This window comes from Gopherus flavomarginatus, chromosome 9 (genome assembly GCF_025201925.1).
Source record: "Gopherus flavomarginatus isolate rGopFla2 chromosome 9, rGopFla2.mat.asm, whole genome shotgun sequence".
NCBI classification, from domain to species: domain Eukaryota; kingdom Metazoa; phylum Chordata; order Testudines; family Testudinidae; genus Gopherus; species Gopherus flavomarginatus.
The window spans coordinates 38,981,578-39,001,206 of record NC_066625.1 but is presented as its reverse complement, the minus strand read 5'-3'; the positions used below and the strand labels follow the sequence as shown (position 1 = coordinate 39,001,206).

Sequence of the window (19,629 nt, the reverse complement as noted above, 5' to 3'; positions counted from 1 at the left end):
CCAAATCAGCAGTGAGATGCACTGGCAGAGTGATATGGGGAAGCTTGCACAATTGCTGCCTGCACTGTACCTGTTCTGTACATAAACAAGACTTCCTTCTGCAGGACCCTTGATGACAGACCTTTAAAAACACTGTTTTTGTTAAGACTATTATTAAACTTTTGTTAAGACTATTATTAAACTGTTGTGGCTGCTCCCCAACAACATGACAGCTTGCCTAAAGTAACGGCTAACATATCACCTTCTCTTTGAAGGGAACGTTAACCAGATGACTGCACTGAGTCAGTTAAATTCTTTACAAGTACAATGCAATGAGCTCTGAGTTAACATAGGCTTGATTCACTCCAGCAAAATCTGGCACAGTCTTTGCTGACAGAAAGTTGGACTGGAGGCTGCAGTGGCATAAAGGTGCTCACTCCCTCACTTCCCTGTCCAGAGTGGAGGCACAGTTATAACAGCCAGTGATGTATATTGAATCAGCATAGTTCTGCTGCAGCTCCATGGATCAAGGTATGGAGAAGAGCTGGAACTGAACTCCCTGTATGCTAAGTTCAAAGCATATCATCTATAGCAGCATTTCTCAAACTGGAGTCAGGCCCCGCTGATCAACTCTTCCCCAACTCCTCCTGCACACTGGGGAACAGCTGTTCAGCAGCATGCAGGACGCACTGAGAGGGAGGGGAAGGAATGGGGATGAAGTGTGCTCGAGGGAGGGGTTGAAATCATGTCCTGAGGCCTCCAGCCCTGCTGATCAATGCCTCCCTCTCCCTCCCAGTGCCTCCTGCATGCTATGGAATAGCTGTTCCCCAGCATGCAGGAGGCGCTAGGAGGGAGGGGGAGGAATGGGGCACTCTCAGGGGAGGGAGTTGAAGGAAGCAGAGAAAGGATGGGGCCTTAAGGGAAGGCATGGAGTGGGCACAGGGCCTGGGACAGAGCGGGAGGCTTTGGGGTCCCCAAAAAAATTTAAATCAAAATGGAAGTTCTTGGGTTGCTAAAGTTTGAGAACTGTTGATGTATAAAATAGACCTGATCTCCACCAACCAGTGAGGCAGGAGTCATAAGGTTGCTCATAAGAGTTCCACACAGCAAGTCATGCAGAACATACCATCAGTTCATTTTGCATCTTCTGTGTAAATCTGTTTCTCTGCTCTGTTAAATGTAAAGCCTGGCATCTGCCATAAGTATCCCAAGGAGATATAATGAGTAACATGAACAATACTATTAAAAAGGGAAGCAAGCAGTCCCATTCAATGGTAATTATTTCAAGTGCAAATACAGCCTGATGTGATTTGACCACTTACCTCTGCTACATCTGCCAGAGATCGAGACACAAAAGAGTCCCGTGAGTTTCCATCCAGCAGGCTGGGTCCCAATAAGGAGGTGCCACTGGCAGTTCCAACAGGAGTCGGCAACATTTTCCGGCCCTTCTCGGGAGAGATGAAACTTGCTGTATAGAGAGAAAGAACATAAGAATGGCCCTACTGGGTCAGATCAAGGGTCCATCTAGCCCAGTATCCTGTCTTCCAACAGTGGCCAGTTCCAGATGCCCCAGATCCATCCCCTGTTGCTCATTCCCAGCTTCCGGCAAACAGAGGCTAGGGACACCATTCCTGCCCATCCTGGCTAATAGCCATTGATGGACCCATCCTCCATAAAACTTATCTAGTTCTTTTTTGAACCCTGTTATAGTCTTGGCCTTCACAACATCCACTTGCAAGGAGTTCCACAGGTTGACTGTGCGTTATGTGAAGAAACACTTCCTTTTATTTGTTTTAAACCTGCTGCCAATTATTTTCATTTGGTGACCCCTAGTTCTTGTGTTATGAGAAGTAGTAAACAACACTTCCTTATCTACTTTCTCTATAACCAATCATGGTTTTATAGACCTCACAATCATATCTCCTCTTAGCCATCTCTTTTCCAAGCTAAAAAGTCCAAGTCTTATTAATCTCTCCTTGTATGGAAGCCATTCCATACCCCTAATAGTTTTTGTTGCTCTTTTCTGAACTTTTTCCAATTCCAATACATTTTTTTGAGATGAGGCGACCACACCTGCACACAGTATTCAAGATATGGGCGTACCATGGATTTATTTAGATGCAATGTGATATTTTCTGTCCTATTATCTATCCCTTTCTTAATTATTCCCAGCATTCTGTTTGCTTTTTTGACTGCTGCTGCACATTGTGGGTAGTTCTCTGAAAACATACATTCAATGACTCCAAGATCTCTTTCTTGAGTGGTAACAGCTAATTTAGACCCCATCATTTTATATGTATAGTTGGGATTATGCTTTCCAATGTGCATTACTTTGCATTTATCAACATTAAACTTCATCTGCTATTTTGTTGCCCAGTCACCCAGTTTTGAGAGACCCTGTTGTAGCTCTTCGCAGTCTGCCTGGGTTTTAACTATCTTTAGTAATTTTGTATCATCTGCAAATTTTGCCACCTCACTGTTTACCCTTTTTTCCAGATCATTTATGAACATGTTGAATATGACTGGTCCAAAACAGACCCCTGGGGGACACCACCATTCACCTCTTTCCATTCTGAAAACTGACCATTTATACCTACTCTGTTTCTTATCTTTCAACCAGTTACCAGTCTAAAAGAGAACCTTCCCTCTTATACCGTGGCAGCTTACTTTGCGTGAGAGCCTTTGGTGAAGGACCTTGTCAAAGGCTTTCTGAAAATGTAAGTACACTATATCCACTGGATCCCCTTGGTCCACATGCTTGTTAACCCCCTCAAAGAATTCTGTAGATTGGTGAGGCATGATTTCCCTTTACTAAAACCATGTTGACTCTTCCTCAACAAATTATGTTCATCTATATGTCTGACAATATTGTTCTTTATTATAGTTTCAACCAGTTTGCCAGGTAATGAAGTCTGTAATTGCCGGGATCACCTCTGAAGCCCTTTTTAAAAATTGGCGTCACATTAGCTATCCTCCAGTCATCTGGTACAGAAGCTGATTTAAATGATAGGTTACAGACTACAATTAGTAGTTCTGCAATTTCACATTTGAGTTCCTTCAGAACTCTTGGCTGAATACCATCTGGTCCTGATGACATATTGCTGTTTAATTTTATCAATTTCTTCCAAAACCACCTCTAATGATACCTCAATGTGGGACAGTTCCTCAGATCTGTCACCTAAAAAGAATAGCTCAGGTTTGGAAATCTCTCTCACATCCTCAGCCGTGAAGACCGATGCAAATAATTCATTTAGTTTCTCCACAATGACCTTATCTCCCTTTAGTGCTCTTTAACACCTCAACTGTCCAGTGGCCCCACTGGTTGTTTAGCAGGCTTCCTGCTTCTGATGCACTTAATTTTTTTTTAATTATTATTATTACTTTTTGAGTCTTTGGCTAACTGTTCCTCAAATTCTTTTTTGCCTTCCTAATTGTATTTTTACACTTCATTTGCCAGTGTTTATGCTCCTTTCTATTTTCCTCACTAGTATTTAACTTCTACTTTTTAAAGGATGCCTCTTTGCCTCTCACTGCTTCTTTTACTTTGTTGTTTAGCAGTAGATCAGTGTACTAAACTTGTACATTTGGAGGAGGAGGAGGAGAGGTACATGGAAACCTAGCACAAAGGAGATCTAAAGCTATTTCTCTCCTCTACCTCCTCAGAATAAGAAATTACTAGCATGAGCACTACCAGCAGGCTGCCAAATGGATCAACTAATCACCTTTGCCCAAAGGAGATAAACACACATTACACTGGAGTCACTAGCCATACAGCTATTCATTTTTTGAGCTAACTCAGAAAAAACAATTCTCTCACCTCCTTAGAATTATGCACCTTGCATACAATGAAACCTACAAGTTCCAAACAGAAGAGCTGGTGGCATCATTTTGCTGTTTTAGCAGAACTCTCAAAATGTTTCAACCTAAAAGATGAGTCTGACTTGCAAAACCTGGCAGACTACAAAAAGGTCGCAGTTACTCACTCCAAGGTATATGCTGTTGCCCAGTGCCTGCTGAGCAACTTCTATTTCAGGAGCAGACTTTCAAATCTGGGCTGAATGAAATTAAGTCCATCTAGGGGTAACAATTCCAGTTAGAGAGGAAGGAAAAAAGTCTTCCAATGTCCTACTGAGTTTACTCTCTTCCAGGGACTCCCTCCAAGTCAAGGGACTGGGGCTGGGTAAGAGAAGCTCTTTAGAAAAAATAGGACCATTCCTCCATCATAGTTCTCTGTGTATTGACACTCACAAAATAGGCTGCTGAGAGATGAATCAGTAGAGTCGTTGGGGTACCACTGTGGATCATGGCTCGGAGAAGCAATCCAGTTCTGCTGAGGACTGCTGGAGGGGGATGGAAGACTTTTGGAGCTGTCACTGCCATTCAGTTTTGCAGGGGAGAGGGAAACACCTTCATCTGTAAGGCAATGCAAAGAATCAATGACTGAGTCAATTCCGTAAAGCTACCAGGACAACTTCAAGTACTTTGGGGTGTTCAACATATTTTCAGGCAACTGGAAGCAAGGCACTGCATAATACTCTTAGTAGTAGTGCCATTGTACAGAGAATCAGCCAATACCAAGCTATTCTGAACTACAATGGCACTACTCAGTGGAGTAAGCGGAACTGGATTTAGTCCTAAACCAACTCATCTTAAGGATATTGACTGACTGATGAAATAATTTAGCTATGGTGCAGTGAAATTTCCCAAGGAAGGAGTGTGATAGTGGAAGATGGGGATCTAAAAGGCCCAATTTAGCTCAGTCCTAATTGGACCAGGTGTGTCAAGATTTCTGTGGGAAAAGGAAATAAGATGGAAGCTACTGTCCACACTCATTTAAAGAAACTATAAGCAAACTGAAAATATAGAACCTTTACAGGACAGTTGGTCAACTGGGTAAGTGGCACAAAATCACCATAGTGTGAAAGATCATTTGATGCTGTATCCATTGGGTGTTGGGTCTCTCTATAGGTTCTCTGCTAGTAGATGAAGAGGTTTAGGCCCTTATTGACTGCCAGGTAAATGAGACCTAACCCACTCCTGCATACCCAACAGGGAAGGGTTCTGATGTGCAACTGGGATAGCCTGACATCTGGAAAAGAACACCAAGTTGCTCAGAATTCAGATCCACAATTCTTTTTTGAAAAATTCCCCAAGATGTAAATTTTTAAAAATAGATGTCAACATTTTTGTGTGTAAAGAATATTGTTTTTAGAAGCATACACCGTTACATTGTAAAGCATGTTCACAAATGAGAAACAATACAATTATTCAATCTAATGCAACACTTTAAAGGTGAACTGCAAATCTGAAAAGCAGAGTTAATCCCAGATTTGTATGCTAAGTATTGGTGGGTGCTTAGTCCTGTGGGAGGTTATGACTGACTTGTTTTAAAACGGCATTCCCTACTTCTCAGTACATGCTGCAACTTCATAGATAATTTACTAGATCAGTTATACTATCCAGCTCCTTACAACCCAACTCATAATACTTCTGGTATCCGCAATATCCAAAATTTGAGTTTCCGGCTCTGACACTGACTTTTTGTGGGGTCTTGGGCAACTCAAATTAGTATGGCATTTTAAACAACAAAAAGTGATGTGATGGGGCTCTATGTTCGTTTACATCAACAGTTCTACATCAACTTTGCTCAGCTGACCAGTAAAAGGATTTTTTAAATGTCAGTCCTACAAAGTCACCCTGGAAATGGCTCTTTCCTTCTTCTGTAACCTCAAAGATACTAAAGATGATGTAGGTCAAACTATGCAACCTCACTGACCTTTATTACCGATGAAGATGCAGGAGAAGTAAAGAACCCACTTTGAGTCTCAGCTCTCAAGGTGAATTTGCAGACCTGAATTTAAAACACATTTTTCCTGGTAAACTGAGCAAGTTTTACCTGGAAATACTGACACACAAACATAGAATTATAGACGTGCATGATGAAAGGGACCTCGAGTGGTTACCAAATCCAGTCTCCTGCCCTCAAGTCAGGGCTAGTAATAACTAGACCATTCCCGACATGTGTTTGTCTAACATAAAACACTGTTTCAATACTCTGTATTTTTACAGAGTAATATTTTAGAGCAGAAGTACATTAATTTAAAATGCACAGTAAGACTTGTTAAGAAAAAGCGGAACTACACAATTTAACTTCTCAAAAGATATCGTTAAATCCATGATGATGCTGCCTAATAAGGATTTTTCTGATATTTAGAACATGCTGCAGTGAATAGCATTTTTCTAACTCTAAGTCAAGATAAGGCACTTTCATTACTAGTCTTACTGTATTGACCAGAGCTGATAGCAATTTCGATGATAGAGTCGCTTATTTGAGTGGCAGGTTCTCCCTGAGAAAGCACATCTTCAGGTGGTCCAGGAAGAGAGATATCCAGCAGAGCAGAGACATTGGGAGGACACAGATGGGTACTGGAGGTTTGTGATGGAGGAAGCGGAGGAGTGGAGAGACCATTCTGGAGAGGGGTCTTGGACAGTTCTGACAGAGAAAGGACTGATGTGTCCTGCTGTAAGAGTCACAGAATGAATGAGTCACTAGTTTGCATAGGACTTGGACACTTCTAAAAGTTACAACAGACAGATCATGTGTTGCAGAGATCCCGAGCATTGGGTTGAAAGAGAAGAAAAGCTAGATGCAAAAGAGGCAGAATAAAAATCAAGCAGAATAGACTCTTAGCATACTTTATTCCACCAGTCCAACTACCTGATGAAATATTTTTTTCATACCAAGAATAAGAGATCTATAGGTTCTATGCTCTGGACACCTACCAAAAACATAAAACCATACAAAAAGGACAGCCCACAAGCATACTCATCTCACTACTCAGCCCATATCCTCCTCAACAGCTTGACAGAAGTTGGGTTTTGCATCACACCCAAGTGCAATTGATTTAAACTAGAGCATTTCCAAAACCTTTTCTTATTAACTCTCCCACTGGTTTCAGTTGTAGGAGTCCCATTATACTACAAGACCATTCTTAACAGCTGAATATTGAATCAAGCTTTTGTCAGCTGAGAAATATGCAGTTGCTTGGAAATCACCTATGATTTAATAAGACTTATTTTTCTTGACTAGACCCAGTGTCCGAGAATGGCTTTCCCCTTAGTAACGCTACACCCACAGGGGATGATCACTTCAGTACTATAAGCATGTGGAATACTGCATGGCCTAACAAGTGGGAAAATAAAGACCACACTCCCTGAATTTCAAGTAGAATTTTTTCCCAATTTACAATCCCTTTACACCCCACCACCAGTATATACTTCTGGAGAACTTCTGTAGCCAGCAGGTTCCACTCCAAAAAAGTTATCTTTACACCTTCTTCCACTAAAATAACTGGAGTTTCACCATTAAGTGCTCCCATATATGTCCTCGAAGAGTGTCTCAACAACACATTTGAAGTTGCATTAGCCACCAGACTGGTCTGAGGTTATAAAATTAACATCCATCAAACAATCTTTGCTTCTATAAATTAGCCATGAGCTAGACACAAAGCAAAGTGTTTCTCTTAAGAAGATATTGGCTATGCAACTATTACTGTCATCAAGATTACCTATTGCATAATGTTCCTCCTGCAGTGATATAGTGACAGCACTGCCAGAATGCATACTTTACTCCTGGGTGAATTCTGCATCACTGCACAATGCAGAACTTGCACAGAATTAATGTTCCGTGCAGAATTTCATTCCCTGCCCTCCACAGAATTGATGCTGCAGAGCTGCTGGCTGTCACTAGCGGCTCCTGGACCCAGCAGAACCTGTCTCTCCAGCTCACAAACACAGGACAGCCAGCATGTCCTGAAGGAAGGAGGCAGCATGCAGGAAATCCATACGAGCCTGACACCCAGCATCAGGCTGTTTCTCTCTCTGGATTCTTGGGCTCTGTTAGGTAGGGGGTGCCTCGTGGCTGGGCTCTGGGAGTAGGGGGTGTGGGTGCCTGAGACCAGAGGGGCAAAGTCCCCCCCCCCACTCCAGATGTGCCCACTTGGTACATTTGACACACCCACACTGAGACACACAATGAAAACATAACAGAGAAACAGGAACTAAGTTGTTGAAGGGGTTTCTTTAACTCTCTACTCGCTGGGGGAATTTTTTTTGTTTTGTTACAGAACAAATACTCGCTGACAGGTATTTTGAAATAAATTACCAAAATAACTGAAACTAGTTTGATTATATTATGTTATTTTGGCAAATAAAATATGCAGATTTTTATTGTGCACAGACCTTTTAATTTTTTGGCACAGAAATCCCCCAGGAGTAGTACTTATTTCAGTTCCTGGGGTCTACTTTCCCTTCAGACAATGTATAAATAGAATGGTCCAGTATAAAGGTACTTGTTTGCTTTGCTAAATGCCTCCACTGTACCAGTCAATGCATAAGTGCAGCACTAAACAAGATCGGTTTCAGAGATCAGAACTAGTTAGTTTCACTCTGCTCTTCTGCTCTGAGTAGTATAAAATCACAACATAAGCAGCTGCTCACAGCAACGTGTGAGACTTCCCTTCCAGCACGGTAACAGTCACAGAGAACAATTACCCTGATGGCTGTAGGAAGAGCCATATATGATCTGCAGACTATTTCTACAAGAATGGTTAGAAAATGGGGCACTAGAATACGAGTCCCTAAATAATGCTTGTGTGAAGAACATCACTACTATAAACTTCATGCAGCTGCTGTCTGATCAGCTCATACTGTACCTGGAATCCACCAGGGACTGTCTCCTGCTCTTGCTGCGTGGGTAGGTTAATGAAAGGAACCCGACACCTACTGTTTGAACCCTAGAAGTACAAAAAGGACTACATGAGTCACACTTCTACACCAACTATAGCAAACTGAGCAGGAGCTACAAGAGACAAGTACATGTGGCAAGCATGATCATAATTCCCCCCCTTATCCTCTTTTCTAAGATGGGATCTCAGGGATACTGCTCTCTCCACTACCTCCCTGGGATGGTGGCAAACACTGACATCTGTTCTAGGTATGGATAAGGGAAACACTAAGGGCCATCACAACTCCCACTTATAAAGTGATCTCCTGAAAGAGGATGCAGCTGGAACCAGAACGCAGGCACTTGGAGACCCCTGTGAATATTCAGTCACGGTAGGAGAAAGCTGCTCACTACTAGCACTCTCTTGTTGTGCCCACAATTCCTTACTCAATGCATCTTTCTCAAATGGTGCCTTGCCTTTTGGTTTCAGATTTCTGAAGCGCAGATCGAAATTGCATGGCTGTAAGACCGCTTACAGGACGGAAACCTATTTTCCAACACAGCAGTGCCCGTTTCCCTAGATTCTCCCCACCAGCTACTGAACACCACACACCTACCAATTCACTCTGTCCTGGGCTAGGCTTGCTCTGAAAAATGCATCCATCCAACAAGAGGAAGCTGACCACAGAGTCACAATTAATACAGGGGCTGGCTTTTTACACAAAACAAAGGAGAAGATGAATGCTTTGACAAGCCTATTCAAGAGGTACTGACCCCTACTGTGCCGATGGAGCCTCCGTTCTGATCTGCCTCGGCCAACTCCTGCCCGGTGACCACTGCAGTCACACTGTCTGGTGACAGCGGAGACACACCTGACAAGCCCTCAGAATCCAGGACAGGCAAGGGGCTGCCAGGGATAATACCAGCACTTTTAGCTGCCAAGTCAATAGCACCTTTAGTAAAATAGAGAGAAAAGATATTAGAGATCTTTTCTTTCATTGACTGTCCATCTCTCCTATAAACATCTTTGTGGAGGAATTGAATCAGGCCATGTAGCTAAATCTTTACATAAGCATAGAGATGCAGAAGTGGTCATATTAGTTCAGATCCTGCAGACATGCTGGTTGTCCATATTTAGGAGGTGCATCATTTTTAGCAAAATATTTATCATTTTTCCACTCCGTCCCCTTAAGGCATTCCCATTGTACTGCATTTCAGAGGAGTTTAAAAGAGGTAACCCTATTTTTCTCCACAAATGTTCCCAGTAGTATTTACATGTCAGATATGCTGTTTGTCCATCTGGTTTTCAATTTTGCAGTACTGTAATGCAGTTGGTTGTGTAATTTCTGGGAAGTGCCTATAGTTTGAGAGAGGTGCTATAAAACCAACATAACAGTCTCATCTAGTACCTTGCTTCTGGCTGCAGCCTAGGCTTGATATTTGTTGGCGGAAAAACCCATAATGAACTTGGTCAGCTGTGTTATTCTGCATGAGGGAGGAAGATTTCTCCATATTAGCTGATCAGCTTATTCTCTGAAGCATAAAGTAGTGCTCTGCATTTTAACTTGCACAGGACACAGCGTTTAGGAAACTTAAGCTTATGCAGCTCTTTCACAACGCACTTACTTGCAACATTTAACTGTCTCTTTCTGTGGCAGAGAATTCCCCAGGCCAACTGCACACAATATGAAATAGGATTCCTGGTTACATGTTCTCACTACCAATTCATTTAATTAAGGGGCATGTTCTTTTGTTATGGGGCAGGGTAGAAAAGGAGGGATTGGTGAGGTCCCCTCCATACCCAGTATTCCAAATCTTGTCTTGGTGAATAAACTATTAAGGTTTAGAACAAAATGTAACATACATATGCAGAGCTGAACCTGAACCACAAAGTCTGTATTCTAACTTTCCCCAGAGAACAGGGCATCCATGATGCTGGGTCTGGAGCAGAGCCATAGATACATCCATTCATCCATCCATATGCCAAGTGTGAGGATACGAGCATGGTATGTGATACTAGTTTGGAGTTTGTCATCATTGCCCACTCTCCTTCCCTACAGCAAATCTCTTCACACCTATTGTGGTGCAAACTGTTTTTATGTATAGCTTGCTTTTATATATACTTGGCAACACATTTTAAAGGCACCAAGGATTTGTACCTGGAGGCAGAAATCAAAATATGCCACTTTTATGAGGAGAGACTTACTGGACAGGTGATTGGTAGCTTGTGTTGGAAGAACCTTGGGCACAATGGGTCGAGAAACTGCAGCTTTAGTCAGTGAAGACTGGATTGGCCGAAATGAACCTCTCCCTAAAGAGTGAAGAATTAAGTCTCAGAAGGAGCCAAAACTGAACATATTCCTTAAACCAAAACACAACAGTTAAATGGGAGCAACATTAACAATCAAGAGGCAAAGGGAATTCTACACAGCTTCCAAACTAAGCTGACACTGAAAACAGTGATGAAATTAAGACTTCAAATAGTAGCAGCACAAGCTAATCAGTAGTTCACTGCCAGGCAAGGCAATGGTAATATTGCATGCACCCACAGCTGCATGCCATTATTTCCAATTAAAATATCCTTGAGGTTCTAATGCTAATTTTGAGATCCATGGTGGGATGCAAATTAACTGGTGTCAGTGCTATATTCATGAAAAGGCCAGAGGGAAAAGCCAAATGGCAGACAAAATATTGGTCAGTGAATCTATTTCACCATATGAAATTCACACTACATTCCGACGCTAGACAAAGCCTAGCACAAAGTTGAGTACGACTACTCTCTAAGGAAAAGAATTGCTGGCTCAGTATTTTCACCCACAAATTCTGTTTCTTTATACAGAATTTCATGGAACTGGGGTTAGGAAAGAAGGAGAGAAACTGAGGAGAAATTTTTACAAGCTATGTAAAAATCAAGAAGCAGAAGCTTGTCACCCCATGACTCAACTAAACTGGTGAATGGTCGCGGTTTTGAAAGGACTCTTTTTTCCCCCCCCTTTTAAAGATTATTCCCTTACTCCTCACCACATACAGTGGTAAGAGAGCCTTTCCGATTCATCCCAACGCAGCATCAGCTCAGAACTTAATATTTCCCCACTATAGATCTTCATTCTGTACCGCAGAAAGGGCAGACGCACCTGTTATGGAAGAGTTGGATAAAATGGAGAAGGAGCAGACATGCTGGGACGGATTTCCCGATGGCCTAGGGAGCAGTGTTCTCTGTGTGGGGGAGATAACAGACCAAATCAAAATTAAAAAACAGAACAAAGTGAGTTGGTTTCATATAGTGCCCTTTGCAGTTGTGATGCCTTATGGAATAAGGAGTTGAAGTCAGTACAGCTGAGACTATGTGTGCACATGCCAGTCAGATACAGCAAGAACCCTTTCTGCTTCTGTCTGAGAGGAAATTTAAGCTCCATGCCTCTTCTTTCTCTGCAAAGTACCATGGCACTGAACTTCCATCTAGATTACCATCCAGAGATAGATGTGAAGTCAAACTCAGATCCTGTCTCACTGTTAGTACAGCAGTCTCCAAGTCCCCTAGAGCAGGGGTTCTCAAACTTCTTTTTTCACGGACCACTTGAAAATTGCTGAGGGTCTCGGCGGACCACTTAATCATCTTTCCAAATGTTGTTTGTACGGGTAGCTAACTATTGTAAAGTGCTTTGGATAAAAAGTGCTATTTTTTTGTTCTACAAATAAAAGCCCACAACTCATATTTTAATATCAGTAGTCATACCTTTCTAATGCAATGGATGTGCCCTCTCGCCTCTGCCACAGAGCTGAGGCTGCAGAGGAAGGGGGTCTTTCCCTCTCTCTCCCACCATAGCAGCCACAGAGCTGAGGCTGGGAAGAAGGGCCATCTCTCCCCAGCAGCTGCAGCTCCCACCTACCCCTTATTCCCCCTAAGGCCACCACCTCACCTTACATGTGCATCTTCTCCAGGGTTCAGGCATCTAATTAGTGGAAACATGCCTGCACAGCTCCACTAATTAGGTGGGTGGCCCTTCATTCTCTTGTGTGAGGCTGCACAGGAATGCACCTTAGAGGGAACTATTGGTGGACCACCTGAATGGAACTCATGGACCACAATTTGAGAACCTCTGCCTAGAGTATGACACTGTAGTGTCAACTTTGAGCACGGGCACAAGCTTTTGTGTGGGCTTTGGTCCTCTGTCATGGTTATGATAATGAACGACGAAGGAAACTACATTCAGAAATTTTAAAAGATGGAATTGTATGGAACAGAACATCTCACTGAGGCCTGTCAAATGCAATTTCTTAGGCACAGGAGACCCCTAAGGCAGAGCATGGACTCTCTCTTCTTGTCCCTTACATATAGCTAAGGGGACTAAAGAGCCCCGGTCACATGCTAGCATTTCATAAGACTTTTTCAAACAAATGTCAAACATTTTTTCCATTTTCTTATACTTCGTTGTTTCTGCCAGTTCATCAGCCCTGAGTCTTCCTCTCCCCCCATCATCTGTGCTTTTATAATCACATTTTCCTTTTTGGCTGGGATTTGCAGGGAGCTTTAGAGAGGCCAATGATAACCATCTACCAGTGAAATTCAGAAGGAACTGGACACCTTGCTCCCTTCAACCCCACCGAAATTCCCAGCCTTCATTTTTAAATAAGCGCCCTTTTGAATTGCGTTTGTTTTTTTCTGGTATATCTGCCTCCCCCGCATTCTGTAGACATTTCAAAAACAGTCAGTGGAAAGACAAACTGAAGATCTTGTTGCAATAAAGGAATGAGACAGCAGGATTCCAAATGACACAAAAGAAAAGTCTGCAGGACTGAGGTATAAAGCAGAATCCCAGTTAGAATATTCCACTTGTTCCATTCTTCCAGACCAAGTATGTTTTTGCTTTCCCAACCTCCCTGCCATGTGGCTACACTACACAGTTACTGCAGCTGCTGTTGCTGAGGTAGGAATCTAACCAGGTTAGTTATTAAAGAGGCCAAGAGAGAAAGTTACTTACCTTGTGCAGTAACGATGGTTCTTCGAGATGTCCCATCCCCACTATTGGTGCTCCATTATAGGGGTGTATGTGTCCCTGTACTTTTAAATCAGAGACCTTTGGAACCAGTCTCTGTTCAGCCTGTGCATACTCTCTGTCCCCCTCCCTCTGTGCTCTGCCTCGAGGCTAATTAGCACTGCACGGGTGAACCCTCAGGTCCTTCTCTATTCTGAAGTAGAGGGGAGGAGGGAGGGTTGTTCAGCACCCATACGGACACATATCTTGAAGACCCATCATTACTGCACAAGGTGAGTAACTTTGTCTTCTTGAGTAGTGTTCTATGCGTGCTGCACTGTAGGTGACTCCTGAGAAGTATCCCCAATGGGACGTTGGGGCTTCGGAGTCTAGTTTGTTATGGATGATAGTCTTACGAAGCTGAAGATGCTGTCAGAAACAGTCTCCAGTAATCGCAGTGTTATGCGAACGTAAGAGAAGATGCCCAAGTCATTGCTCTGCAGATTTCCAAGTTAGGGACATTCTTGAGGCAGGCAACCAAGTTGGAAACCAATCTCATGGAGTGTGTGTGGATTCCAGATGGAGGTACCACATCGCAAACATTACAGGAGTGTTTAATACAAGTTTGAGACCCATTTGGAGAGAGTCTTTGGGCTGATATTGCTGTGTCTTTAGACCTTTATGCAATGGAAAGGAAAAGCTTAGGAGATTTCCAAAAGGCCTTCATCCTGTCCAAGTAAAAGGCCAGAGCTCTCCTAACATCTAGCATGTGCAGTATAGGCTCACTGTGGCATATAAAAGGTCAGAAGGTGAATCAGTTGGTTCATGTGAAAAGACAAGGTCACCCAGAGGATGAACTTTGGATAGGGCCAAAGAGTAACCTAATTTTTAAAGAATATTATAAAAAGAGTGGTGCACCATTAGTGCCACTATTTCCCCTGTTCTCCTTGCCGAGGTGAAGGCTACCAGAAATGCTGTCTTCATTGACAGGTATGCGAGTGAACAAGTGACCATAGGCTCAAAAGCACGATCTAGTGAGACTCTTTAAAACTAGATTTATGTCCCACATTGCAGTGGGATGTCTGGGTTGGGGAATGAGGTTCACTATGTCCTTGAGGAATCTTTTTGTAGTTGGGTGAGAGAAAACTGAATATCCCTCTACCTGTTAACAGAAAATTGCTGTGAACTCGGGGACTGATTGGCCTGACCTTTTGAGGTCAACACACGCCATGGGAAGGGTAGAAGATGCAAGGGTAATTTGTCTGGAATTGCCCAAATCTGAAACCTAGTTTGCTTCTGCAGGCAAGTATGATAGGTAGTTGATTTTCTACTGTGTAGCAGCACTTCCTGTACCGCCATGGAGCAGCCGCATTCTGTGTGTTGGTACCATGAAGAAGCCGAGCCTTGAGCTAGGATATCTGCATGTTGGGATAGAGAATGTATCCTTCGTTTTGTGAGAGGAGATAAGGAGTGGGTTGAAGAGAGACTGGTGGAAACGTTGCAAGCTGTGACAGGTACAGGTATCATGTTTGTTTCACTCAGGTGGGAGCAATCAGGACAATTGCTTTCTCCCTTTTTATTTTTAACAGGACTTTCAACAGCAGAGGGAATGGAGAAAAAGCATATAGAAGGTCCTTGTCCCATGGAAGAAGGAGAGCATCCCATAACAAGTGCTTTCTAAGGCCAATCCTGAAGCAGCAGTATGAGTACTTCCTGTTCAGTTACGTAGCAAAAAAGTCTATTGTCAGTGTTTCCCATTGATAGAATATGCTGTGGAGTACTGCGAGGTTCAGTTCCCATATGTGATCATGTGAGAACTTGTGACTCAGAGTGTCCGCTGTTGCATTCCGCATTCCTGGGAGGTAGGCAGGCTGCTGATATTAGAACATTGTGGCAGATACACCAGTTCCAGAGCTTTAGCGTTTCCGCACACAGGGAAGCCAATCTGGCACCACCCTGACAATTTAGATAGTATATGCACACGATGTTGTTTGTCATGACCTTCATGTCTGTATCTCTGATCAGTGAAAGAAAGTGAAAGCAAGTGTTTGGAGGTTGATGTGGAGAGTTGCCTCCGTGGACGACCACTTGCTGAGTTGTGAGGTTGTTGAGATGTGCATCCCAACATATGAGGGACGCAGCTGCAGTGAGAAGTAAATGTCGGCATTGAAAGTTGTGTGAACTTTGCATGAACACCAATGCAAACATTTGTTGGGTCTTTCCCCCAATCCAGGGAGTGTTTGACCCTGCAAGGCATCGAGAGAGGTTTGTCTAACCTGTCTGTTTCACCTGTAAACCGAACTAAACCCTGTCTACAGACATCACATGTGAAGTCTGGCATGATATATTACAAACATGCCAGCTGCCATGTGTCCTAGAAGCTGGAGGCAATGTCTGGCTGATGTTTGTGGACTAGTCTGAACTGTCTCTATGAGCGTTGACAGGCTGTGAAATCCATGTTGTGAAAGGAGCACACTCACATGCAGCGGACTGAGATCGGCCCCTATAAACTCCAAGTACTGTACCAGAGTTAAGGTTGACTTTTTGATGTTGATTTGTAGCCCTAGCTTCATGAATAACCCCATTGTCCTGTGGGTGGGCCACAGAGTGTCTTGAAGGAGCGGGCCTTGAAGAGACAGTCATCCAGGTATGGGTAGATCATGATCCCCAAGGTGCATAGGTGAGCCGCTTCTGTGAAGAATACTCTGGGAGCCAACAGAGGCCAAAAGGGGTACTCTATAGTGGTAATGATCCTGATCTAGGGTAAGCCAGAGGAATTGTCTGGGAAATGATAGAATCAATACGTGGAAATAGGCATCCTGAAGGTTGAGAGCTGAGAACCAATCTCCTTATTCCATAGATGGAATAATCACTGGTAGTGTGACCATCTAGAATTTTTTGAGCCTTCACATATTTCTTCAATGCTATAAGGTCCAGTATGGGTCCCCAACCTCCCTTTTTCTTGGGGATCAGGAAATATCAGGAATAAAATCCTTTGCCTCAGATGTGCGTGAACAGGTTCTATGGCTCTTAGAGATGGGTGATTTATTTCCTGTCTTAATAGTCTCTTGTGAGAAGGATCCCTGAAGAGAGAAAGAGAGAGGAAGAGTAGAGAGGATGGAGGAAGGTGAAGTGGACAGAATACCCATGAGAGATAATTTCCAAAACCCATCTGTTGAATGTTGTGTTCCCAGTTCTGATGGAACAGAGCCAGACAGCATCCAAAGGGATGTGAGAGGTCGAGAGAGCTGGTGTTGTAGAGTGTGGCATCAAAATTGGCGTTTTGAGATGGAAGGCTGTGACATGGAGGCCTGATGGTTTGTGGCTGTAACACTGTGATGGGTAATTGGGCGGATGTGATTTCTGTGATGGCTGAGGACTAAGTTTCCCTTTTTGTCTGGGCATATAAATCCCCAGCAACTGAAGTGTGACTGTGGAGTATTTCAGAGTGTGGAGTGCGGCACTGGTCTTGTCCACAAACAATTTCAGGCCTTTGAAGGGGACGTCCTTGATCATCATCTGAATCTCCTTCAGCAGTCTCAAAAGATGCAGCCACGACACTTGTTGCATCACGACTGCTGTCAAGATCGAACAGGCTGCAGTTTCCACAGCATCTAATGCGATCTGGAGTGATGTTTCTGTATGACAGCCTGAAACTGGTCTCTGTGTGACTCCGTCAGGTGATTGATAAAGGTGTTAAGCTTTGCGTAACTTGTGCACTCATATGTGGCCGCTAAGGGTTGGTAGTTTGCAACTCAAGATTGCAAAGTAGCAGAAGAATAGGCCTTCCTCCCAAACCAGTCAAGTCTCTTCCGATACCTATCATAAGGGGTGGGTTTTGAGTAATGCTAGTTGCCATAGGAGTTCACTGAATTCACCATGATGCAATTAGGTGGCGGGTGGGAGAAGAGGACATAATACTTCTTGTTGGCCCATTTGCACATTGGTTTGGCCGATGCTGGTGTTTGCCACATGAGTTTGTCTGGATCCAAAAGTGCCTCGTCAATAAGGAGGGAGATCTTTGAGGAGGAAGGTGTATGTAAAATGTTCAGCAGCTTATGGTGGGCGTGTCTCACCTTCTTGAGAGGGATATGTAATGTATCTGCACCCTCTTTGTAAGATCCTGAAAGCACCTAAAATTGTCTGCCAAGGAAGGAGGAGGGGACATCACTGCCTCATCTGGAGAGGAGGAAGAGAAATTAGTTGATGGTGTGGTCTCCTCTTTTAGCTCAATCTCCTGTTGTTCGGATATTTCCTCAGGAGGTGCTGAGGCTCTAACGGCAGAGGCAAAAAGAGAGCGCCTCACGGATTCCCAGTGGATGACTGTGATGGGATCCCAGGGTATAATCTGGAACTGGGGTACTGCTGTGCCCCCTGAACTCTCCAGCCTGGGCTGTCTCTCACAATACTTTGCTAGTGACAAGCAGCAAACCCCTCCAGGCGAGGTTATCACTCAGTACAACAGCATGTGGAGCCCCACACCCAGCTGAATTGCATGCATGTTCCCTGAGCCACTCATGAATATCACAGAGAAAGGCACCAGCAAATCTGCCAAGCCCCCAGCACTGTATCGTCTTGCCCTGGTCAGAAGTCTGACCAGTATAAGTTCATTACCCAGTCCACCCTGTCTCAGTGTGGAGAGGGCACACACTAGCCTTCGTAACCTGAGCGAAGATTTCCCAGACACTTCAACCAAAAAAACACTGTTTTAGGTAAAATATAAAACAGATTAACTACAGATAGATAGATAAAGTGATTATAAGTGGTAGGCTTAAAAGTTCAGAGATAGTTACCAAAGAAAATAAAAAGTAAGCAGGTTGAAGTAGCACAGTCTAAATCCTGAGCAATATTTGGATCAAACAGTTTCTCTCACCCCACTGGATGTTGCAAGTATGTTACAGTCTTTAATACACAGGCTTTCCCTTTAAGCCTTGGACCAGTTTCCTCAATTCAAGTCCTTGTCCTCCCAGCATTCTTCTTCCCTTCAGCACAGGTGGGAGAAGAAGAAGGTGAACAGTGGCATCACAAGGACCCCTGGAAAAAATATGAGCCCAGGCATGCCTGATGGGCCTTGCTGAGTTACGGGGTTGAGCAATCCCCATTGTGTGATGCTTCTCTCATACAATTTTAAATCCCTTGTTTACAACTCCCCTGCTGATTAATGGTCTTTTAACACCCGTGTGGGTGTGGATCACCTCCTTTGTTGCCACTGGAGAACTAATTTACCCAACTTTGCAACATAGTTCAATAACCACTATACAGCAAAAGCTCAAAAGATCATACACACTGATACACATATTTTCATCAGATCATGATTTTTTCTATGATACATTATATGGCATGCTTTGTATGAAACAGCAAAATCATATATGAACGATGAATATGGGGATAACAGGGCACTACTTTGAGGTACAGAGTTCTACAGTGACCCTGGATGCCTGGGAGGCCTGGTGCGGCCACTGTGGCAGTGGAAAGGGCATGGGTGACAGAGCCCATGGCTGGTCATATCATGGGATTGGGATCCAGAGTGAAAAAGTGCCTGGGAAGGTCTGAGCTGATGGTGGGAGGGAGCATAATGTGAGTGAGAGAGAACCTCCTCCTGACCGCTATCAATTGAAGGCGCAGATAAGAAGACTGGAGGCAAACTGCTCCGTACTGGTGGGGATTCAGGGTTTGAGATGCATCCAGTACCAAGTAAAGGAAACGCTGGGGTTTCAGATATCACCAGGTTCTTAGAAAATCTGAACTCCTGCAGTGCCATGATCATCAGTACTGTCAGGGCTTGCCAGTGCTGACTTGTCAGTATCGAAGCAATTGGCAATCTTGACCAAGATGAGCGGTCCAATGAGGTATAGTTGGTTTTAGTACTGAGGGTTTCCGTATCGGTGCCGACTTCTCACAGACAGTATGGTCTGTGCTTCTGTCTGATAGGCAGGACCACTACCTCAG

At 43.6% G+C, this 19,629-nt stretch overlaps 1 protein-coding gene across 5 annotated transcripts in view; it reads right to left on the bottom strand.

Annotated features, from left to right (window-relative positions):
• Window positions 1-19,629, bottom strand: part of CRAMP1 (cramped chromatin regulator homolog 1) — a 94,825-nt gene that overhangs the window by 5,136 nt on the left and 70,060 nt on the right. For 3 of the 5 annotated variants that reach the window (XM_050968122.1, XM_050968119.1, XM_050968123.1), the window contains exons 14-20: window positions 11,839-11,920; window positions 10,911-11,015; window positions 9,479-9,657; window positions 8,694-8,774; window positions 6,263-6,500; window positions 4,228-4,392; window positions 1,302-1,447 (exon numbers count right to left, since the gene is read on the bottom strand). In XM_050968122.1, coding sequence (XP_050824079.1) covers window positions 1,302-1,447; window positions 4,228-4,392; window positions 6,263-6,500; window positions 8,694-8,774; window positions 9,479-9,657; window positions 10,911-11,015; window positions 11,839-11,920 — 996 coding nt within the window. The remainder of the gene's footprint in view (window positions 1-1,301; window positions 1,448-4,227; window positions 4,393-6,262; window positions 6,501-8,693; window positions 8,775-9,478; window positions 9,658-10,910; window positions 11,016-11,838; window positions 11,921-19,629) is intronic. The other 2 variants (XM_050968121.1, XM_050968120.1) reach the window with 2 other exon arrangements.